The following is a 23,673-nucleotide window of genomic DNA, read 5'->3' on the forward strand; positions in this document are numbered from 1 at the left end:
AACAGCTGTGGTTGGAGTTGGTATCTGGCTGCCTGCTTCAACAGAGTTGCCTGGAAGGGTTCTCCACGGAATGTTAGTCCACCCTAGTGGATGAGGTGAATCACTGCCAGCACTAGCACCTGTTCTGATAAATAACGGATTTTAGTCACGCTTTGCTACAGTAGAAATCTGAAAAAAAAAAAAAAAAGAAAAAGAGAAACACAATGCTAAGGAAGAGTAGAATCCTGTGAAACCTTAAGCTGAATGTATATTCAATCCAGAGCCCACCTGATACAATGAACGCTACATAAAATGAACACAATCCTTTGTCTGCATTAATCAAGGATTCAAAGTGGTCCAAACCCACAACTGTTGATTATTTTGTATATTCAGACATTTTCCCGATAGTATGAGAAATCTGAGACTTGTGAAAGTGAGTGGGAGAGCTCAACTGACTTCTGTGGAATTCTGATTCACTCAATAAATTTGATCATATCAACTGCAATGACAGTTCTTATTTTCCTTCAGGAACTTTCAGCATTGATACGTGACTTTGGAGGAGTCTTTATCTAGTCACGTTTCATTTCCATTGCTTGAAGATTTGCTGCTAAGCATTCCAAATTCAAAGCCTGAACAGTTACACTGATGATGTAAGGCCTGATCCTGCCTGTGGTAAGTCAACAAAAATGTTGGCATTAATTCAGCATTTATAAAATGTTTCAGGACAATGTAACATGGAAATCTTTATAAGCCAAATGGTGACAATTTTGAAAGACAAACAAAACTGAAAAAAACCCTTCCCTTGTGCGGACTTATAGCAAGAGTTCCCTAGTTAGTTTTGATTTTTTGCAGTCTCACAGTGAAACTTCAGTGTGACTTTCACCTGCATTTCAGTGGCAACCATATTAAGACTATTGTTATATCAAGACAAATATGTTGAATTATTTAGCATTAAATCAAAAACATGCCTTTCTGTATTCCTCAACACAACATCAGCTAAAGCTCTACACTGCATCTTTTAAAAAGCTATTACTGAAATCCACAGTAAGTTGTGGTTGTATATACAACTTAGATAGCCAGAACTATAATAATGTTTGGTTTATTATGGCAAATAAGAATTTAATCATTTCATGATGAGAGGACAGTAGCCTAAATAATTTCTATGAGTAATATTGTCACCTTAAATTAATTTTCCTGTTACACCTGCCTCTGTGGAAACTAAATATATGTTAACATTTACATGTTGTATGTAGTTCACTAGTCCAAAAATCTTTATAGAATTTATATATAGAGCAAGATGAAATGTATATTTGAGATATATTTTAGAATTTTTACAAATTACAAGCCCGACTTTTGTTGTTGCTGTCTTCAAACCCTCCCAGCATGGGAAGTAGCAGAAATACATTTAATTGGATTTTCATCATAATCACTACTGAAAGTAATGACAGTTGTGCCTTCATCCAGAAGTCTAGCAGACTCTAAATCTTGGTGTAGTAAATTTAATAGCCAGATGTGATGTGTTACTGTAGAGTGAGGGATACAGGGAGTGACCTCACTATCAGGACCAAGGTTGGAAGTAGGGTGTCCTCAGGTCTGTGTGTAGGTCAGATGTCTCTCTCCCCTTTTTAATGTTTCATTTCTTGTCTAGAGAAATAGATCTCAGACTGGCAGTAACCCATGTCAACTTCAGTTTACCTCATTTCTGCCATAATACACAGCACATCCATGGCACAACCACATCAGCTACTTTGTGCTGGCAGGGTTTTGTCAAGCAGTTTTGTTCACTCTGACTCAGGAAAAACTCCATGGACATCACTGAGAAGTAGAACATGATGAAGGTTGAATAGTGTTTCCAGATGCCTAAAGACCTCCCACAAGGAACAGATCTGGTTTTCTCTGCTTTGGAGATAAACCAGTCCAGGAGATAGCCCCATGGACTGAGGACCACCCAGACTTCTTGGCACTATATGTGCAGCTTGGGACTGCTTTAACTGCTCAGTGGAAATCTCAGCAAGTAGTCACATTGCTGATAGGAATTTAAAATAATATGCTGTGTGTTAGTAATGAAGCTGTTGCAAAAGAAAAAATATTTTGCTTATTTGAAGGTTGAATATTTGCCATTACTTTCAGCAGTAAATATTTTCGCCTGGAACTTCCCAACTGGCTTCCTCCTCTACTCTGAGTCACTCTGTTTTGTCACACTTTAGAAATATTTAAGCCTAGAAAAGTCTTTGAGGCTATTTGTCAACTGTTTCAAAAAGGCAGTTTAAAAGGTACTGTTAGACATGATTGTGTTTTCAGCCACAGTTATCAACCCAGACATTCTTTCAGCCAAGGAAACCGTGTGGAGTTTTTCATCACAAGAAAATGTGATCATCTTCAAACCATAGGAGGATGCTGTCTGATACCAAAATGACACTACAAATGATGTTGAAGTCTCCTCTTCATAAATAGTCCCCATGGTTTCAATGTGAGTTTTGCCAAGAACTTAAATTCTCTATGAAAAGGTGTGATGAAAGTTTTCTTCTGTATAAATGATACACATTGTATTTCAGTGTGAAGTTTAAATGCCTGTAATTTGATTACCTAGTGTTTCATATGCAGGATTATGATCTTTCTGCTTGGAAGTTTAAAATTTGGAAATACGATGAGAGACAGAAGATCCAGTTGAAAGCTGATTCCTCAACAGTTTCTGGACAGACAAACTAATGTTTCTGCATATGCAGCAAAGTCAACATTAAAATATTCTGCCAGCTACAGTTTCACTTGTGACTGTGAGCAATGTTGAATTAAAACTATGCGAAGTTGGTATTTCCAGGTCAAGGCACAGGCATGAGTAAATGTGCTGTGCACACTGTGAATGAAGGATCCTGTCCAGGACACTCTTCAGTCTTCCACTGAAGCACACAGCTTTGTTGTTGGCCGGGGTAGACCAGAGTAGAAATCAGACAGAAAACTTTCCAAGCAGTCCCACACGACTCTCAGACACTTTAACACACGTGTAGTACCAGCAGGCCAGAATTTGGCTCTGCAGGTATTTGTAAGCAGTTATCAATAATTTCAATCTTCCTTGGGTTTTCTGAGCACTGGACTTCATCTTATGCAGCCACAGTAGCAAGAGACAGTGACGTGCAACCAGCAGTGATGCCCTCTTTTTACCCAGTGAGCATCTCCCAAGACAGAGAGCAAGGATTTGTGGTAAAACTTCTCTTTGGACACTTTCAAACATCAGGGATCAGGGTCATATCTCAGTCCAGGAGACAAAACTAGCCCTAATTTGAAGTAAATCTCCCGAACCACATATAATCTAGTTATGGGGCTCTCAATACCAACTGCTTTAATAATTTGACCCCTCCTGTTGTGTTTCATTACTTAATAATGTACATGTAGCCTTGGAAAAATGTGTTTAATCACTGGTGCTAATACAGGCAATGATGTAATGATATAAGCAATGATAACAATTGTCTTTTGAAACAGTAGTGTTGAATTTGTCAATGAAATAAAATAAAAAAAGAGAAAAGGAGAGAGCTGAACAGTTAGACAGTAAAAAGTCACTATGATAAAATGGGAGCACAGTTAAATTACCCAACACCCTATTTAATGAAATATTATAAAGATATTATAAATATCAAAGTAATATTAATAACATTATTATGCAGTATTATATCTAAATAAATAGCTTTATTTTATTCAAATAGGAGACATGTAAAAAGGTCACAAACCTGAATATATATCAGACTAGGTAAGAAATACCACAGCCTCATAATTGAGGTAATACATTCAATAGAAAAGATCTAACAAGCATTTACCTGTTGTAGAAGGTCACACAAAAAGGAAGAAGGAGAAAATGAGCACCAAATGCTGCACCAAAACTGAGCTAATGCAGGAATCCAGGATTGAGCCAGAAAGTTTTCTCATTTGGAAAATTTTAAAACAAGGTTATGAAATAGAATGGGAAAGCATGGAGAGTAGGATAAAAATGAAACTAAGCAGGAGCAAGATGCAACAAACCTAATCAAAATCTCTGTCCATAAATCAGTGCTTTTGAAATATTTTTATGTGATTCATAATCAAATTTGCATCTAAAAAGTGAGAACAGTATTTTCAAAAGGAGCTACTCTTTTAGTTCCTCAGGTACAATATTCAGTACAATAACCTTTTTCATTTAGAAGTCAAATGGAAACACTGAAAATAGTTGGCTTGAAGCCAGCTGAGGGGCTGTTTTGGTTTTCCTTTTTTTCTTTTCTCACTGACACAAAAATGAAATCAAACTTTTAATGTCAGAGAAAAGATCCAGAAAATCAGAGAACAAATGTCTGATTTAATTCACAGATAATTGTAAAAAAAACCCAAAGGAAATCAAAGTCCAGTTTCACAAAGCTGTCACTGAGACTTCCCTTTTAAAAATATTCAATGTGTTATAGATACTTCCAGAGGAACTGAGAGCTCCAGAAACAAATCCCATCTCCACCTCTTAGGCAAGGTTTTGGTATTGGGGAGCTGTCTACAGGGGTGACTTCTGTGAGAAGTTTTAGAAGCTTCCCCTGTGTCCAACACAGCCTATGCCAGCTGGCTCCAAGACAGACTAACCAAGGCTGAGCCAATTAGCAATGGTGATAGTGCTTCTGAGATAACAAATTTAAGAAGGAAAAAGTTACTGCACAGAAGCAATTGCAACCAGAGAAGGGAGGAATACAATGTGTGAGAAGAACAGCCCTGCAGACCCCAAGGTCAGTGGAGAAGGAGGGGCAGGAGGTGCTCCAGGAGCCAGAGTAGCCGGTGGGGAAGACCATGGTGAGTCAGCTGTGCCCCTGCAGCACACAGAAGTCCATGGTGAAACAGCCTCTGGAGGACTCCATATCTTTTCTGGTTTTATATAGTATGAAGGATTCACATTTGTTGCATAAGTGGCATGATAATACAAAGCAAACTAATATTAATTTAGTATTACCTCACTGTAATAATGGTTTAAGAGTGAGAGTGGCAGGTTATTTCTGATTCCATGCTGTCCCTGTGGTTCTTTGGTACTGTGATAGCTCTTATATGGAGAGAGGCTTATTTATGTTAAACTTCCATTAAATCAGGCTAAATAACGAATCACAAACTCTTGCCTTCTAAAATGCTCAGTTTAATGGATGAACTCAGCCTAAAGCATTATGAGACATTTCTTCAATTACATTGAAATCATCTGCTGGAACTTAGAATCCCTTTGCAAAAGAGAAAACTATGAAAATGTTGACTTTCACAGTTGCACGTTTTTCAGCAAGAACATCTTGTAATCTTTCAATTGTGACATTTTCATCACTGGTGGAAGTATGGATTTGATTTGGCTACTTACAACATTGGATTAAAAAGTAGTATGAGGATATGAATTAAAACAACAAAAAGGAAATAGCTTTATATTCAACTAGAACTTTATTAAAAATCCTATAAATAAACATCCACATTTCCAAAGGTAGCTAGTTATGCTAATGTTTGATTTGACACATCAAAGCAGACTCAGGGCTTCACAGCACTGACATTCAGCAATCTGTAAAAAAAGACAACATCTGCTCTAAGGATGGATGAGACATCACATAGTGAGCCCTCCAAACCACTGGTCACTTTTAGGTAAAGGCAGTGAAAGGAAGAAGCAAAATGCATTTACTTAAGTAAATTCAGCAATATGAATTTTTTTTTTTTTCTTTTTCTCTCTTCTATTTATATCTCCTGCATATTTTCCCTTCATTTTTTGCAGTTTCTATCTCTGTGCTCCTGAACTGTATTCTCCTCTTTTCTGTTTCCTTCAGGGATTTCTAACCTTCTGTATGTCTCCTCTTTCATTCCCCTTATCAGTGCTTCTTCCTTTTCCTTCACTGGTTCCTCTCCCTCTGGCACTAAACACAACGGGCTCTTCTTCTCTCATCGTCTCTTCCCTTTTGTCCATTTCTATAGCTTATACCCACTCCATCTCCCCACTAGCCTCTCCTTTCTTCCCCAGATCCTTACACAGAAAAGAGTGTATGAATGGAGATGGTTTGGTGAACACAGGAGCTGAAGCCAGATTGCTCCCAGTATTTCTCCCATTATGTATCTTTTGTGCCACCTCTTCTCTCATGATGCCTGCCTGACCACTGCAAAATAGGCAGCATAGCTAGTGAGGAGGGAACCACTTGTCTCCAGCAGCAGTCCCTGGGAATGAAGGTACATCCAAATTCCCAAAGGAAAATCAGCAGATTTGCAGCACCTACATCAGTCTGAGTAACCTGCTTTGTTTTAAAGCTCTTCTCTTTTCATGGTTCAGAACAGAAAATGGAGATCATGATCTTTGAAAACTCTGCTTGCCTTCACTAGAAGCCTGAAGTACATGAGCTTTAAAATGATGCCAACATCTCAAAACTCTGAGTCCTTCTGTAGTTGTTAGATCTGCTCTGTAACTAAAGCATTCCTGCAAGTAAGTAACTCTAAAGTAAAGGCAGCATGGCCAAAGGCTGTACTGGTTAAACACTTCTTATACCAGTAATAGCTTAATCCATGCTGCTCTTGTAACTAAGATGCCACTATCTCCTGATCTCACAAGATCAAAATAGGAAGAAAGAGGTGCTAGTCATGCAGGTTCCTGTATTTTTAAATCACTATCCCCCAAGAATGTGGAAAGGAGCTTCTTGTAATGGCAAAATATGCTGAATTCATATATTCTGCAAGCTCATGGCACTAAAAATATTCCTCTCAAAAAGCAAACAAACTCTGTTTCATTAGGGTTTAAAGAGAGTAACATTAGGAAAGAATGTGGGCACACACTAAGCTAAAATCTATAAAGAACAGGTCTGCTCTACAGAAGAACCACACTCTACAGACTGTAAAGAGAGAAACGTGTTTCCCAGATCACCAGCTGACCATTGCAGGCAAGTACTAAAATGCCTGAAAGAATACCTAAATCAAGCTCCTTTCAGGCGGTGTGCTGGAGGAGTGCATTTCCAAACAATTGGATTTCTTAAAGCTGGATGCTAAGAACAGTAAGGTTCATAATGAACATAAAACCGACACCATCTATCAGCAGGAACCAAATGATTATTCCACAAAATAGATGTGGAACCTTTACAAAAGGTTTCAGAATATGAAATAAGGTGACTCAACCCAGCAATCCTGAACAGATTTCTTCTGCAAAGATTTCAAAGTCTGTTGCCTACTTGCTAAAGGAAGAGATGGGTTAGCTCTGCAGAAGGATGCCCTGCAATTTAAAAATTAGGTGTTATTGTGAAAGTTTCTTATTAATGACTCTTACTTTTCGTTCTTGCATGTCTTGAGTAGAACTGAGGTTGTAAAAGTAAATCGTTGCTGCTCTGTGACTCTGGTTTCAGGCTTCTAATGGAGAAATTGTTCTTCACATTCCAAACTCCTTCCAGAGCCACTGTTAACAATTTGACAAAATAATAGCTTTATAACTGATTACTTCATTTGGTTCTAGAATTAATATAAAACTACACAATAATATTTTTCCATAGTTAATGAAAAGAGATTGGCATCTTCAGAGAGCAATTCAGATTGCTAAAGGTACACAACACTCACATCTGTTTATAGAAGCTCTTAGGACTACTCAGGCACCTAACTGAAACAGGATACAGCTTGTCTATAATAAATAAGGAACAGCAGTAGTACCACTGATGCAGTCAGCATCCTTTTTTTGGTCATACTGGAATACTAAATGCCCTCATAAAAATATAGAAAACAACACTACCCACTCCCCCCCCAAAAAAACCCAACCCAAACCAAAAGCTAACCAAACAAATAAAAAACCAAAGCCATCACCAGCAGAACAAAATTAAAAGCTAATTTATTTTGTGGAAAGGTTACAATTTACTGGCCATCTAATTTATTTTAAACAATACACTTTAGTAGTCTAAACTGTGTAAATCAGTACCATCCAGCCTGACAACTGTTGTCTATCAGAGCCCAAGCCACTTAGTAAGCATCTATAATTGTCCAAACAGCTGAAAAATTCATTACTGGCTGAATAATCTGTACACCAGCATCTGTATTATAATTTTTATCATTTATCATTGTTTTGTTATGCCTACAACATTATGCTGTACATACAATTTCTGTACTGAGCTTGCTATAAATCCATATTACACAGTTGTGCAACAAATATTTGTGTAGTGTTTCTCTATTATCTCGAGTACTTTAAATCTTTGTAGCATACATTTCTTTGGGACACTCCTCAAAAGTCATGAGAATATATAAGGTAGCATGCATTTATTCAACCTGAATAATTTCAGACTGAAATATTCCTGACAATTTTGATCCATTGGCAGGAAAAATAATTGTGTTTAGCTCTTAGTAACATTAGGCACATGAGCAGATTGAGCAGACCAGTGGTAACATCTGCAACTCAGCTCTGTGTTCAGGACCCCTTCTCAGTCAACAGGAAAAGAACAGGCACTTTTAAAGCATGACACATACAAGGACAGGTGTCTAGGACAAGTCAAAAGAATGTCCAAAGTGCCTTCTTTCTTCTGCTTACTACACACAGAGGCTACCTAAGTCAGTAATTTGCAGGTGTGTGCTGTAATTTCCTACAGAGCCTAACCACAGTAATAAGAATTACAGGCTCAAATGGTCTTTACATCTGCTGGGTACTGATTACATCACCTAATTTAAGTACTTTTTTTGTCTGTGAATCCAACTGTTTTCAATTAATTTTGAGTGAGTTTAGAAATGGGTCTCAATCAACGCAAGTGAAACAGTATTCTAAAAACTACAGCATTTCTTTCAAAGAAAAAGGTAACAAAACCCCCCTACTGCTTGGCAATTGTTTCTGGTTTATTAAACTGATATATCATATGGATGTTCTCACGTGTCTCATAATTTCTTTCCAAAACAATAGAGAAACAAGTAATATATGCAATTCTGCTGTTTCTAAATTTTCTGCATGCTATTACATAAATGTTCTGTAATTTTGCCACAGTTCCTCAAAACAGTCACTTGTCCTGAAAAACACTTGCCATTTGCTGATAAAGAGGATTACCTGCAGCTGGATGTTTAACATTGCATTCTTCTTCCTGAAAATGAAAGTGCTCCTCCAGTATTTCTTTAACTCTCCTAGGTGGCTCAACATATACACATTTCTGCCCTGTTAGTAAAATATATTACAAAACAACCAGTTATTACAAATCCCCTGAATGCCGATGCACTTTGCTGAATGCAATTGTCAAGCTATGCTACTCTGCACCCATCTCGAATACATTGTGAACCAAATAATTCACAAATACGCGGTAGTGTTCAGCCAAGCCCTACTCCCCAGTGCTGTGCAATTCCTGAGGACAGGAGGATGGTACAGGACAGCACCCTGGCAGGTACAGCGCTGGTAGCCAAAGCCACCCAAGGGCCACTCGGGAGACAGCCACTGTGCCTCCCCGTGACAGACATCCCAAGGCAGCGCCACAGATGGAGAGGCATCCAAAAGATGTCCTCGCTGCAGGAAGTCTCCAAGGAGCTGAAGAGGGGTGCGGACACCCCATGGCACCAGGGCCAGCACCTGCGGCGGTGCTGGGGGACGTCAGTGAGGAGCCGCGGGGAGCGGCTGGGCTCCCGAGGGGACACGGCGGGGTGGGCATGGGCAGGGGCTGAGGTGGCCGGGTGCCGGGGGCCGGGGACGGCCGTGCTCACGGGGCTGCTCGCCGCGGACGTCGCTGCTGGGCTCCCCGGCCGCCGCCGCGGACACCTGCCGGCCCGCCGCCCTCATGGCCGCCGCGCCGGGGCGGTTGGGCCGGGCTGTTGCCGCCGGGGTTGCCAGGCCGCCCGGCGGGCGGGGCCGGCTCGGCGGGGCCGCGCTCGGAGGCTGCCGGCTGCCCCGGCACGGAGGAGCCTCCCCAGCCCCACGGACAGCAGGCCCTGGCCGCCGCTTGGGGCACGGGGTGGGGGACAGCTCTGGGAGTCATTAACAGCTGCTCCTTCGTGTCCCTCAGCAGGGCCACGGGAGCGGGACACGCACATCACAAACTCCGTACCGCTGTGGGCTGTCACCACGGGCCTGCCCTGCGGAAGGATACCATCCTCGCCCGAGGCAATGGCGGACTGAGGGGAAGAACGGGGTCCAGTTAAACTGATGTATATCCACTGCTACTCAAAAGTACTCGTTTGCTCATAAAACAGAGCATCTTCAGACACTGCTTATTGGACTGAAGTGGCCTTGTAATCCACGTCTCTTTTATTCCTTTATGCATTTCAAGATATATTCATCTTCCAGAGATGTCCTGAAACCAAACTTTCAAAAATAGTAAGCATTCAAATCATGTTACACCATTCACAGTTCAGAAGCTGTGCTTCTGTTTTGCAGCAGAAAGTGCTGAACATTTCACACTGCTTCTAAAGGGTGGGTGACCACGACACTCCCCACAGTCGCCCAGACGTGGGCCAATATATACCCCAACCCTGCTGCTACTGGTACGATTGTGCTGTGCATGTGTTAGTGAAAGGAGCTTAGGGTCACTCAGCATGGTGTCTGCATGGGACAGTGAAACGTTTACTACACTGTGACATTACTTAAGCACTTAAATTCAATTTTCAGTTCAATTCATTTGGCAGAGAAGCGGCTTTCTCCACTTCTAAATTACAGATGGTGAAGTTGAACCTGAAAATCATACTGCATGCCCTTACCATGGGGAATTTTAGTCTAACTCAAAAGTGCAAGGAAAATACTAAATTACCAGTTACTAAATCAGGCACAACAGTATGCTGGCTGTTTATCCTCACATGGTTGTGGCTCATTTTTTCCAACTAATACCACATTCTTGACATTAAGTCTTTATGCAACTTACTTGCAAGGGAAAAGTAAATAAGACCTTGATAGAAAGTCACTTCCTTGAAAAGCACCAGGAAAAAAAATCAAAACTACTTTCTTATCCTGTGAATAACGTGTTTGATTTATGAACAAGCGATCACATTGATAAATGTGTTAAATGGGCTTTCAATTAAAAATATGACAAAATACTTTGGGTTAAATATTTTATTTTATAATAAGCCTTACATTAGGTTCATTAAACGTTTTGTGTATCACCCAAATAAGTTACATTCATTCTGAGCTTTCATGCAGTTTTTAAAAAGTTAAAATTTCTCAAAAAATAATTTTCAAGTGAGCTGTAATAAACTCTGCATAACCAAGCCAGAATTTTATCACATCAAGTAAATATTCCAGTTTTCCCTCCTGCTTTGACACTTCAGACAACTTACAAAGGCCTCTCCAAATCTGCACTAATTAAACAGAAAGTCACAGAAATTACTGACTTTCTGACTACCTTGACTAACAGCAGTAACACTTCAAAGCACGAGCATGACCACTGAGCTGTGCTGCAGGAAGTGACATTTTGCCCGAGGAGAATACTGAAGTATCTTACATTAAAACGTCGTTGCAAAGACACAGACCACCACCGATGGGCATGCAGAACACTAAAAAGAAAGAGGCAGAAAACCTGACATTCACAAGCTTTTAGGGGGACACAGCATTTATGCAGTCTTCTACTATTTCAAAAAGGTAGTGATATATATCAGTCCTCCTCGCAATGTCAAGGGCAGTTTCATCCAAGTTGTTCTTCAAGTCTGGCTTCACATAGCGATTCATCAGCAGGAGTTCAAGGGTTTCCCTGCTGTTTTTGTTTCCTGCAGCAATGTGCAGGGGTGTCAGCAGACCATTTGTCTGCGCGTTGATGTCTGCACCCTGCTGAAGCAGGAACGCGGCCACTCCGGTGTTGTTCCACTTGCAGGCGCTGTGCAGGGGCGTCCAGCCGTCCACGGTCTGCGCGTGAACGTCGGCCCCTTGGGCCACCAACTCGTGTGCAACATCCAAGTGCCCGCTGTAGGCAGCTCGATGGAGAGGAGTGTATTGATCTTCATCACGAGCGTTCACTGGAGCCAGCTTTTCCGTCAGGAGCCTCTTCACGGTACTCAGCTGTTTAAAGAAAGCAGGGAACTTCGTGTGACTCTATGAAACAAGATGTATGACTTTGATGGTCCTGAAGTTTAATGGAAAAGCAATTCCTGTCAGTGTCAAAAGCACTTATAAAATCTCACATACATCATCTCCACCCCTGTTAAAAGGCTTATTTGCCACGAAGAGTCTAGCATGCTTTCAGTTCACAGAAGTTAAAGAAAAGTGCTGTTACTTGAACTTTGAACAGGAATCAAAATTTGTTCTAAAAGCCAATGGATCCAGAGACATTTTAGTGTGTATGGGCTACACTGGGGAATGTTTCACATACAGTGGCTTGCAAAACCAGATCAAAACAGCTCAGAGAAAGAAAGAAAAATATAGGTAAATTTTTGTTTGTGGATGAGACTACAGACGTGAGCTCAAAATAACATTCTTGTAAATTATACATATGAACAGAGCAAGTGCCTTACCCGATTATTTTCAGCTGCCCAGAGTAGCAATTTCTCTGGATTTTTTTCCATTTTCTTTTCTTGCATTTCGTACCATTCCTCCGTTCTCTCTTGCTCATCATCATCATCATCAGACTGTCCTGACCAACAGCTCTGAGTTCCTACAGGAATCAAATGCCTGTGTGTCTCCAGCAGCTCAAGTTGGTTAAAATGCTCTGTGAAATCTTCAAACAGCTCGTTGTCATCATCGTCTTCATCAGCTTGCTTGTCTTTACTCATTTTCAATCAGCACCTGTGAGCAGCAGATGTACAACAATATTTATGCTAACTGTAGCTGTTATCGGTGCACTATCAATAAAACTATCTGACGGATGATGTGGATGTCAACAAACAGCAAAACTCAAGGGAAAACTCTGTGATGCTCCGCTAACCCGGGCTTTGCCAGCTCTGCCAGAACTCACAGGTAATTCCCACGCTAGAAAAGCACCGCGTTACCCGATCCCCGAACGGCACCACCTTCAGACTGGGATCACTGCAACACTGCGCGGGGCTTTGCCGAGTGCGCTCGAAACGCTGCTCACTTTACTAACAAAGGTCCTGGAGAGCAGCCCGGACTTTGGGGCAGAGTCTCTGCTCCGCCCCAGCGGCCCGGCCCGGTCCGGCCCGCAGCACCGCTCCCCTCCGCGGGGCCCACACCACCCGGGCAGGCCCCGCAAGAGACCGATCGATCCCCGCTCGCCCCGCGGGTCCCCCGCCCGCCCCGCTCGGCCCCGCTCCGGTACCTGAGGCCCCAGCGCCGCCGGGGCTCCGGGCGGGGCGGGGCCCGGCGAGCGCTTCCGGGCCGCACGGCCGCGGACGTGACGGAACGGGCCGGGCCGGGCCGGGCCGGGCTGGGGGCGGTGCTCGGCCCGAGCAGCGGCGGGAGCGGGATCGGCATCAGCGATCGTTCGGTGTGATCGCACCTCGCTGTGCTCCCGGCCCAGCGCCTGGTTGGGTCTCTTGCGCTTCGCGTACCGTCTGTGAAGAGAGGAGCTCAGTCCCTGAGCTGGCTGCGCTCTGTCAGAGCCTTCCCGTGGGGAAGGAACCTCGGCACGAGGATGAGCGCCATCAACTCACAGTAAGATCCCGCTGTCTGCAGCTCCCTGCAGGCCTGGCACATCAGGCAGCAAGTGTTCTGTATGTCTGGGACGAGTTAAGGAGAGCTGGGATCATCAGTTTTGTTTTCCCTCTGGCCCTTGTGGTCATCATGCTTTCCTTTATGTACGCGTAGATTACCAGTGCAAAGAGAGAATTAGACTATTCAACAAGTATTTTTAAAAGCAAAAACCGTACAAAGGGTTCTTTAGTTTTTAATTACATACTTCAGAGAGGGGGTGCTTGCAACCTTTTACTGGAGCAAAATGTCTGGGATAAACAAATCTTCCAGCGAGCTGGTTTGGCTATGTGCTCTTTGTAATACAAGTGTAGAAATTCCCTATGTTTATTGCTCTCTCTGACACAAGTTTTCCTGTCTTATTCAGGGATGATGAAGATACCTTTAAAATACTCATTGCTACTGATATTCATCTTGGCTATTTGGAGAAGGATCCAGTTCGTGGAAATGATACATTTGTAACTTTCAATGAAATTCTGGACCAGGCTCAAAAAAATGAAGTAAGTGCTACTTTTTGTAGAGGGAAGGACTGAGGCTGTTAAAAATATGGTCCAGTCTGCCAGAAGCTGTAAAGTTTAGTACTGGTACGTTCTCTGATAGTACCAAATCAAATGGCTGAACTACTTGTTGCATTCAGTTTCATTTCTGATTTAGTAAAAGGAATTTCTATTTCGTTGTGAGAGCATTCTTACTGAATCATGACTCTGGTTGCATAGCAAGTGATTCTGGATTGCCTGTGTTTCAGTGGTATCCATAGAGGGTTTATCACAGCAAGGAGGACAAATAACTCAGGTTAGCAAGAGTAGTGATACACAGTCTTCTGACAAATCAGTAGAGATTTGTTAGAAGTTCTTGAAGTGTCGTGCAGTGCTGAGTCACTGAAGTGAGCAGCTCTGGTGCTGAGCAGCTCCGGTGCCTGTATGATCAGCAGCAGAATCCTGTGGTGGGGTGGACAGAGAGGCTGCCTGAACTGGGGTGGCTTCAGGGGAGCAGAGAGCTGCCAGAAGCCTGCAGCAGCTGATGGGACGTGGGTGGGGTCAGTAGCAGCCAAGAACCCCCCCACACCTGTAAAAAGAAGCTCCTGTCAAGTAGCAGCAAACAGGAACACCTCCAACACAGCAAACAGACATGCTGTGGTGTGACTTTTTGTGCAGGAACATCATTTGTGCTCCACCAGGGAGCAGTGCTATCTGTCTGACAGAAAGCCGTGGTCTTTCTCTGCATCCACCACATCTGTCAGAGCTGCCCAGACAGAATTCCCTGTCCAGACACAGCTCTGGTTGAGGAGTGTCAGGGAGTGTGTATGAGAGAGAGAGAGAGAGAGACTACTGAAATCATACCCTACTTTCCTTGGGGCAGGCCTGACAGGCAGACAGGACACATGATCAGGGGATTCTCTGTCCTCACTCCCTCTGGATGAATTCACTGAATTAAGGGATAGAGGGTAATGGCAACAAGTTCCTGCCAAGCACAGCAGGTGCATCTCCTCTGTGACTGCCCCACATCTCCACATGCCTGGCATAACAGCTGTGAGGCTCTGCAAGTGGAACTGAACAAGGACAGTGTTGTCTAGAATAGAGGTGCTGCTGAGGTTGTTGCCTGTGCTCAGTATCAAAACTCCTTCCATGAAGAAAAAAGATGCATTATAGTTATATATTATGGTTATAGGAGACCCCGTTCTGATGGGAGCAGAAGGCCCAATATGCAGACTGGCTCCACTTCTTAAGGAAGCCTGCTGCATTCCCCGGGTCTGAGTTTGTTGACAGCAGCTGAACGTGATCCAGCATGTGGCCAAGAAGCACTTGCACCCTGGCCTGGATCAGCAGTGGTGTGGCCAGCAGGAGCAGGGCAGTGACCGTCCCCATGTACTGGACACTGGTGACCTCAAATCCTGTGCTCAGTTTTGGGCTACTCAGTTTTGGGCTACTCACTACAAGAAGGACATTGTGGCTGGAGTGTGTCTAGAAAAGGATAACTGAGCTGGGGAAGGGTCTGGAGCACAAGTCTGGTGAAAAGTGTCTGAGAAAAGGAGGCTCAGGGGAGACCTTGTTGATCTCTACAACTGCCTCAAAGAAGGGTGTAGCCAGGTGGGAGTTGAACTCTTCTCCCAAGCAGCAAGCGACTGGACTGGAGCAAATGGTCTGAAGTTTCACTAGAAGAGATTTAGACTACATATTAGGAAATATTTCTTCCCTGGAAAGGTTGTCAAGCACTGGAACAGGTTGCCCAGGAGAGTGGCGGAGTCACAATCCCTGGAGGTATTTAAAAGATGGATGGATGTGGCACTTAGGGACATGGTTTCATGTTGGACTCAGCATTGCTGGGTTAACACCTGGGCTTGATGATCTTAGAGTTCCAACCTAAACCATTCTATGATTCCACTGTTAAGGACAGGATGTTTATCAAACAGATTTTTTGTAATTTTGATGAGGTTTTTTCCTAATGCTTTACTAAAAGCTAAATATATGCAATATATGCAGAAACTGCAACTAGTACCTTCTCAAAATAATGTGGTGATAGCTACTGGTTTCTTTGCACTAGGTAGTGCAGCAGGGAGAAAATAATGTAGCTTTTCATGCCTGTCAGAAAATGTTCAGGAGCCAATGTGGAGACCCTTATTACAATAGTACACTAATCCTTCTTTTTACCACTACCAGTTTTCTTCTCCTATGGCTCTTCATAAATGGGTCTTTTTGGGTTTGATTTTGTTTTGAATAATAAATTAATTGCTTTTCTTTTCATTAGGAAGTTAAATACTGTTTCTGTTACTACTAACTCCTTTTACCTATACTTCCTCATATTTGAGGAAGTATGTGGAACTCCCTAGTAGAAATAATTTAAACAATTTACTTAGAAGTCTTTCAAGGCAATACAAAATATTGTATTAAAATAATAAAACTTTTTGTTACATACAGGTGGACTTCATTTTATTGGGTGGGGACCTTTTTCATGACAACAAACCCTCCAGAAAAACAGTACACTCTTGTTTGGAGTCACTAAGAAAATACTGCATGGGTGATCGTCCAGTTCAGTTTGAAATTTTGAGTGATCAGGCAGTTAATTTTAATTACAGCAAGTAAGTATGTTACTATAAGTAATCATGTAAGGCTTGGTTTGTGTATTGGGTGAGTGTGTTGTGATTTTTATTTTATATCCTCCATGACTGGAACCTGGAATTTTTAGGCCTGTCTTTGTGGGACAGTTTACAGGATGACTTCACCTGTCATCTAATTCTGTAAAGGAATGTGTACAGTATTTTGAGAAACTTCTGAATGTGCTGTGACTCTTGATATATTTATGTAATTTATAGTTTCCATTTTGCAAGTACAATACAAGTAAGCCAATTCACATGAGTTGTTTTGGTAAAATTAACAGAGTTCCTTGTGTGTAAGCAAAGGTTGCACAGCCTAATCCACTACTACTACACATTTTTTTGTACAATTCTTTTCATGGCTTGTTCTTAAAAAATAGGTTTCTTTTGCTACCCTATTCCCCATGGAAAGTGCCATTCCAGACCATGATTAAGAATCCTCTTATGCTTAAGCTTAAGTTTAGGCTTATTCATAATCACATCATTCTGATTTGTACCACATCTATTTGTGATGAAGTTAATTTGAAGAGAATTGAGAATCATACACAAATTTGCAGATATAGTCTAACTTCTTCTTTTTGTTCAGGTTTCCTTGGGTGAATTATCAGGATGAAAATCTCAACATTTCTATTCCAGTTTTTAGTATTCATGGCAATCATGATGATCCCACAGGGGTAATTATTCTCATAATTGTGCTGTTGCATTACAAATATATAGAAATAGAAACTTGTATAGAAATACAATTCTGGGAGATAACGCTGGTTTTATTCAGTTGCTCCACTCTTTATGTAAATATTTTGTGTATCGTTAGGAATTCTCTTAATAAGTGACAAGAAGTTAAGTGTGTGACATTAAAAAGAAAATGGAAATAAGAGATCCATATGAACTGTGTTTAATTTCTTAATTTATATAAGTTTCTGTCACTGAGAACAAAATCACTTTTCATGCCAAGAAGTGGCAGTCTTTCAGGAAGTTTTGAAAACGTTCCATCTGTAGAGACTGAAAACTTTTTTCTTAAAGAAGGAGAATTTTGATATTTTGATTTGTGCATATGTAATTGATATGCATCATGTATTTGCAAGAAGGATAATCTAATAATAGTGAAACATCAGCTTAAAAACAAGCTACTAAAAGTAAGCGGGAAAAGGATGTTTAGAAAGCATTAAAATGCATGTGTTGAATTAATAATTTTGCATTTTATATTAAATAGAAATGTATCACAGAGATGAGTGTTCTAGTAGCAGTTTCACTTGGAACTTACTATAAGGTAGTTGCCTTAACCAGGTAATTTTCATGGTAGTTTAGAGATTGGCTGGTTTGAATGTTTTTTTGTGGTTTTGTTTTTCTGAATGATTTAATGTTTAATTTCATATTGTTCAAAAGAAGTCTAACTTGTAAGGAGAAGGGATTTGCTTCTGTACTGTGTATTCAGTACTAGCAAAACCCCTAATATATGTTATAGGGCTTTTCAGCTGCAGAAGTTACTTAAGGAAAGATATTCTCTCTTACTTTTGAGACTTTCATTTAGACATGAAACACTTAATGTTCTATTCAAAGTTTTGTATTTGTTTCCTAATTTTTGTTGTAGGCAGATGCACTGTGTGCATTGGATATTTTAAGCTGTGCAGGCCTGCTGAATCACTTTGGACGTTCAGCTTCCGTGGAGAAAATAGATATTAGTCCCATTTTATTGCGTAAAGGTAGAACAAAAATTGCTCTGTATGGCTTGGGTAAGTATTTGTCTGCCAGACCGTGACTAGACTGTTCATGTATTACTGAAATTTAATAGGTCTAAATAAAGTTGGAACAAATGGCTGCAACAAATATGAAGGTCTAAGTAATTCTAAATTAAAGCATATCAGTTCTGTGACAGTGTCAGGTTTTGCCTCCTGCTTTGTGTCACTGACTTCAGATTTATCTTGTTTAGATAAATCTTCCTAAACTCGATTTTTGTACTTTTATTGCTGTTAAATGAACTCTGCTTAAGTGAACCATAGTGACCATAGAACCATAGACTGGCACTATCAGGTCAGAGCAATCACACTCTTAAATTCTCTCTGTTGTGTATTAAGCTTATTTCATCCTGCTTAGGCAAAACTTAAAACACCCTATGTTCATGTGCCATTTAAAAACATAACCTATCTGAGCAGAAATGTAGTATCTTATATAGGTCTGAAGTGGTTGATAAGTAACATTGGCCATGGGTAATCTCAGTTTCTTTAAAGAAACTTAAAGAGTTGCATACTTAAAAGTGGTTCTATGATAAGTTTTCAGCTTCAGATTTGTTCCTTTGTATTTTCTCCACTGAATTCCCCTCTACCCTCACTTCTAACTTAGAATGGTTATTTTTGATTGCTTTCTGTCTAGAGAAGTTAACTATTAAGATCTTATTTTTTTTCACCCTCATTTTTTGTCCAGTCATGAGAACTTAAACACTTAATTCCAAGCAACTTTTATATCTCTAAATTAAGTCCTAGTTGGCCATGATTTTGTGTGTTTAATGATATACTTTGAAAGCTTCCTAGATGTTTGAAAGGCTAATAGTTAGTGAAATGTTCTAATACCAAAATATAGAAGTTTTCTATACTTAAGTTGTTACTGGGAAATGCAACAGATTTCTAAAGTACCAGTGTTGCTACATGAAGATGTTCATGACATGTTTCTTTGTGTTTGTGCCACAATTATATATACCTTTTTGACTTTCTCTAATTCAGAGAGCATTTATTCTTATACAAGATATGAACCCTCCATATGGGATTTATTGATATCGATCATGAGCCTGGCTAAGGATAGTTTGGGGTTTTTTTCGTAGTTAAAAACATCAAGTAAATAATCAGTGTCTTCCAGGGATGGGATATGCACAACTTTCTTGGGCAAGCTATTCCAGTGCCTCATTGCCCTTACAGGAAAGAACTTCATGATAATATCCAAACTAAATCTGTCCTCTTTCAGTTTAAAGCCATTCCCCTGCATAATCACTGCTTTCCCTTCTGAAAAGTCCCTCTCCAGCTTTCTTGTAAGCCCACTTTAGATACTGGAAGGCTCCTATATTTTTGTTTCTCATGCTTTTGTAAATAGAGAAAATGTTATTAAATACAGACCTTTTACCACATAATTTAATTTTTTTTCCATTTGTCCACTTCAGGAGCTATTCCAGATGAGAGGTTGTATCGTATGTTTGTCAATAAGCAAGTAACCATGCTGAGACCAAAGGAAGATGAAGATAGTTGGTTTAACTTGTTTGTGATTCATCAAAATAGGTAACAGTACTGAATGAATTACAGCAACTTACTGTGTTACTGCCTGGAAAAGGATAGGTGAGCAAGCCAGCTGTGTTAGTTCATGCTTTTTGTGAATAGCTGGTTTCTTAAGATTTTTACAAGTGAAAACATTGTTTTACAGCTCTTTTTGGAGAAGAATTATAAAGGAGAAGGTTTGAAATAAATGAGTTAGGGGAGTTGGGAGATCTCTTCCCAAACTCCTATAGTCAGAGGCAGTGGAGGATTTGTAGTGTAATATAGAAAAAACCCAAAAGCCAAGTAAGAAGAAAAGGAGGGGAGCAGAAAAATAAAATAAATTAAAGGAGGGAAGCAGAAAACAATGAGCTATGTAAGTTGCCATTTTATTTAACCAAACACTAAACAACTGGGTAAGGAATAAATGTGAAGACCTGACATGAATGTCTGTTATTATTGCCAGAGTTCCTGTATCATTTTAAATCAGACTGGTGTTTTTCTCCTGCTTCACTCTCCCCTTGCCCATTCGTTATTCTTCTCTTCTCTTGAACAGGAGCAAACATGGAGCTACCAACTACATTCCAGAGCAGTTTTTAGATGACTTTATTAATCTTGTTGTGTGGGGTCATGAACATGAGTGCAAAATAGCTCCATTCCAAAATGAACAGCAACGTTTCTACATTTCTCAGCCAGGAAGTTCAGTGGTGACATCTCTGTCCCCTGGAGAAGCCGTGAAGAAGTGCGTGAGCTTTTCTTTTTGTTCTTGTCTATCGCTTGTCTTACATGTCTCAGGTGTTCTGTTGAGAGCAGAAAAAATACTTGTATATAGTACGAAAAGACTTTAAGATATTTAAGGCATTACTATGTGGATTAGCTTCGGAGTGTGACATCATAAGGAAAGTAGATGGAATGAGTACCTGGTATAACTTTTGCTTTGCTTACAATTTAATCTAACATTTGAAGCAACTGGAACTTAGCTAAGAGGTGTTACATAGTGATAAATTGGAATACAAGGAACTGAGTGCAGGTGCTTGTATATGGAACAAGCACAATCTAAATTTAATAAAATGGAAGTTTTACAGGGCCAACCCTGAACTACAGATCTTCCAATAGCTTTTGAGATTTTGTCCTGAAAAACAAACATGAATTTGAAAACAAATCTTTATACCATAGTTCTCTTAAGTTTATTTTCTAGTAAGTTACCTTTCTCCTTCTAGACACATTGGTTTGCTGCATGTTAAAGGGAAAAAAATGAAAATGGAGAAGATTGCTCTAGAGACAGTGCGAACTTTCCATATAGAGGATATTGTTCTAGCCGATCATCCAGATCTTTTTAATCCTGACAATCCTAATGTTACTCAGGCAATACAGGCATTCTGCATGGAAAAGGTAACTTGTGATGCTAACAGTTTATGGATAACAGTGGGATGGGATCAGTGACTGGTTTTGAGACTGGAAGATGAGAAATCTTGTGGCTTACTGCATATTAAAACAAACTTAGTGTTTCCATAGGAAGCTAATTCCATGACATTCACTCTGCAGCCTTGGCTTCCAGATTCCTTGATTGGGATGACCTATTAAAGTAGGCTGGAACTGCTTTTTGGATGTCTATGTGATTTTGTACAAAAGCTTGCACGTGAGAGTGGGGCAGTGTCGGATGTGCACTTTGGAACCAGCATAAATACATTGACCTAAACCTGGAGAGCTCAGTCATGCAGTCTGAAGTGGCAGAAGTAACTAAGCAAGTTTATTAATTGCTTCGCTCTTTCTGCCTTTCCCTGGAACTAGAAATTTAGCAAAGAATAGTGGCTGTAAAACATGAGAGATCAGTGGTGCAGGTACTGCTGGACTACATTGTATCTGAAGGATAAGCCTTTCATTGTCGTGTTTTTCTCACTCATTCTTAATGGCTTTTGGTTGTATACTGATACATATGTGTTCAGGAATGAGAGCACGTTCTGTAATGATTTATTTTGACAGCTCCCCTTGCAACTGGATGTATTATAAGTTGTACTTGAAATGTTCAGGCATCTGTAAGAGAAAAAAGTGGAACTGAATTTATAATTCTCTTTCACAGGTGGAATTGATGCTGGACACTGCAGAAAGAGAACGCTTGGGAAATCCCCGTCAGCCAGAGAAGCCTATCATAAGATTAAGAGTAAGAAATTGTTCAGCTTGGATTGCTTTCTTTTTAAAGGTCACTGTGAACAGTTTCAAAGCAAAGTCATGCTTTTTATGTAAACACATAATATATACTTTTTTTTGCTGTGCACAGGGAAATATAAATCACCTACCATACTTCTGTTTACCTGTGTAACCAGTACTCTAAGGTATAGGATGAGATTGGTCACAAATGTACTTCACTGCTACATGTTCAGAGTGAGGGCATCAAAAGTGGCAATTTACTGTGAAGTTTTTCTTAAGTCATATTATCCTGTGTGCATTCCTAACCCAATCAGAAACTGTTCTGAAGGCTAACAAATTAAGAACAAGTTATAAATATGAACTGTTATTAGCTATTCTGTTAATGTTATTATTAGCTGTTATTAGCCATTAACTATTCTGCATAGGAAGGCATTAATTTTAGGCTGACTTATCTCTTACTATTAATTTTTTCCTTTGAAGCACAACAAATTTGTTTTGAGTTGTGTGGCTTTTTGTTTGTTTGTTTGTTTGTTTGTTTCATATTTAAATTTGTCCTTTCCTTACTTAGGTTGATTATGCAGGTGGCTTTGAGCCATTCAGTGTCCATCGTTTCAGCCAGAAGTACATGCATAGGGTGGCTAACCCAAAAGACATCATACATTTTTTCAGGCATCGTGAACAGAAAGAGAAAAAAGGTGATTATGAAAGAAGGAATCATTGGCTTGCCTCCCTGCCTGTATTTTGTTGCCCAGCACTTGCAAAGGCTGGCTCTCTACCATCTAATGTGTTATAGAAGGAATTAAGATGCAGTGTCTTATTTTAATTAATTATTTCAAATAATTGTGCAATATATACACAATTATTTCTTTTCTATTTTTCAATTTTAATTTTTCTATTTTTCAGTTTGTCAATAATTCTGATATTCAGCACAGCATCTTTTGACAGTTATTCATAAACAGTTCCATTTTCCTTTGACCTCAGACCTTACTGAGTTGCTTATAGTAATACATATAGCTCAATGCCAGACTGAGTTACTCTATGGTTCTGTGATAATTACCATGAAAGGCATTAAGTGGCTCACTCCTGAGACTTCTTAGAAAAAGATAATTGGGTTTGACCACTCTGAAGGAAAAGAGATGAGTATAGTGCTTTTTCCCTTTATATTTTAGTTTTATTTTGTAGTAGTTCATTTGTTCCTACCTAAAATAGTGATGAAGGGTATGGGCTTAAGAGATGTTCATATATTTTTTTAAAAAGGTCCAAATGTAGGATAGCATTTTGTTTGCCCTAATTAATCATGTGTATGAGATGCTCTTGGCTTGTATCTTCCAGGTATGTTTCTATTCAAATATTTGAGCCATACCAATAATAGCTGTTACTGTTGCAGCATTTCTCACTGTTGCCTAGAATTTTTAATAAATGGCTAATAGATGTTGTCCAAATACTTTGGATTTGTAATAGTTACTGATGAACATTCAGCTTGTAGGAACATAGCTAATGAATTCAGCTTGTACAGGAACATGATGTGCTAAAAAACTCCTGCTAGTTTGCATTAGTGCATTGTCCAGTTCCAGTGACAGTTTTTATGAGTACTATCAGTTCTATAAAGTTCAAAACATTGTTTCATGAATAAAAACTGCTTTTAGTGAGGCATTTTAAAAATTATGCTGTATTTATCTTGGTTTATTTTGCTTTGGTTTCCTTTTTATAGT

The 23,673-nt window shown here is 40.1% G+C and overlaps 3 protein-coding genes across 9 annotated transcripts in view; 1 reads left to right on the forward strand and 2 right to left on the reverse strand.

Moving 5' to 3' along the window:
• Positions 1 to 9,786, reverse strand: C3H11orf97 (chromosome 3 C11orf97 homolog). 5 transcript variants are annotated; one of them, XM_086882080.1, is made up of 4 exons: positions 9,628 to 9,786; positions 8,987 to 9,091; positions 7,244 to 7,369; positions 1 to 124 (listed from the first exon to the last, which is right to left on the reverse strand). In XM_086882080.1, the coding sequence occupies exons 1-4, from the start codon at positions 9,701 to 9,703 to the stop codon at positions 84 to 86; spliced, it is 348 nt and encodes a 115-aa protein (XP_086738206.1). In that variant the 5' UTR covers positions 9,704 to 9,786; the 3' UTR covers positions 1 to 83. The 5 variants fall into 5 exon arrangements, with proteins under 5 accessions (XP_086738206.1, XP_023801685.1, XP_023801686.2 ...); XM_023945917.2 differs by lacking the exon at positions 9,628 to 9,786 and adding an exon at positions 9,497 to 9,597; XM_023945918.2 differs by lacking the exon at positions 9,628 to 9,786 and adding an exon at positions 9,497 to 9,597 and having other exon boundaries at positions 89 to 168.
• The window catches only part of MRE11 (MRE11 double strand break repair nuclease), a 23,451-nt gene continuing 9,539 nt past the window's right edge, over positions 9,762 to 23,673 (forward strand). Inside the window, exons 1-11 of one of the 3 annotated variants that reach the window (XM_086882076.1) lie at positions 9,762 to 9,833; positions 9,927 to 12,799; positions 13,857 to 13,989; positions 16,405 to 16,565; positions 17,167 to 17,254; positions 18,169 to 18,310; positions 19,726 to 19,840; positions 20,370 to 20,555; positions 21,034 to 21,205; positions 21,894 to 21,974; positions 22,530 to 22,656. In XM_086882076.1, coding sequence (XP_086738202.1) covers positions 16,501 to 16,565; positions 17,167 to 17,254; positions 18,169 to 18,310; positions 19,726 to 19,840; positions 20,370 to 20,555; positions 21,034 to 21,205; positions 21,894 to 21,974; positions 22,530 to 22,656 — 976 coding nt within the window. In that variant the 5' untranslated portion in view covers positions 9,762 to 9,833; positions 9,927 to 12,799; positions 13,857 to 13,989; positions 16,405 to 16,500. Of the gene's footprint in view, positions 9,834 to 9,926; positions 12,800 to 13,161; positions 13,454 to 13,856; positions 14,074 to 16,404; positions 16,566 to 17,166; positions 17,255 to 18,168; positions 18,311 to 19,725; positions 19,841 to 20,369; positions 20,556 to 21,033; positions 21,206 to 21,893; positions 21,975 to 22,529; positions 22,657 to 23,673 lie in introns of those variants that run through there. The other 2 variants (XM_086882075.1, XM_086882077.1) reach the window with 2 other exon arrangements.
• On the reverse strand, positions 10,952 to 12,615 carry ANKRD49 (ankyrin repeat domain 49). The gene is made up of 2 exons (XM_023920796.2): positions 12,358 to 12,615; positions 10,952 to 11,905 (listed from the first exon to the last, which is right to left on the reverse strand). The coding sequence occupies exons 1-2, from the start codon at positions 12,613 to 12,615 to the stop codon at positions 11,447 to 11,449; spliced, it is 717 nt and encodes a 238-aa protein (XP_023776564.1). The 3' UTR covers positions 10,952 to 11,446.

Source organism: Cyanistes caeruleus, chromosome 3, assembly GCF_971803275.1.
Source record: "Cyanistes caeruleus chromosome 3, bCyaCae1.hap1.1, whole genome shotgun sequence".
NCBI lineage: Eukaryota > Metazoa > Chordata > Aves > Passeriformes > Paridae > Cyanistes > Cyanistes caeruleus.

Excerpts from the sequence above, each read along its gene's own strand:
- ANKRD49 (XM_023920796.2), bottom strand. The coding sequence starts at position 12,615 with ATGAGTAAAGACAAGCAAGCTGATGAAGACGATGATGACAACGAGCTG. Across the intron at positions 11,906-12,357 it reads GGGCAGCTGAAAATAATCGG|CTGAGTACCGTGAAGAGGCT; the intron begins GTAAGGCACTTG and ends TTCTTTAAACAG.
- C3H11orf97 (XM_023945917.2), bottom strand. The coding sequence starts at position 9,575 with ATGCCCACCCCGCCGTGTCCCCTCGGGAGCCCAGCCGCTCCCCGCGGC. Across the intron at positions 7,370-8,986 it reads TGTTAAACATCCAGCTGCAG|TGGCTCTGGAAGGAGTTTGG; the intron begins GTAATCCTCTTT and ends AATTGTTAACAG. Across the intron at positions 125-7,243 it reads AAGACATGCAAGAACGAAAA|AACAGGTGCTAGTGCTGGCA; the intron begins GTAAGAGTCATT and ends GTTATTTATCAG.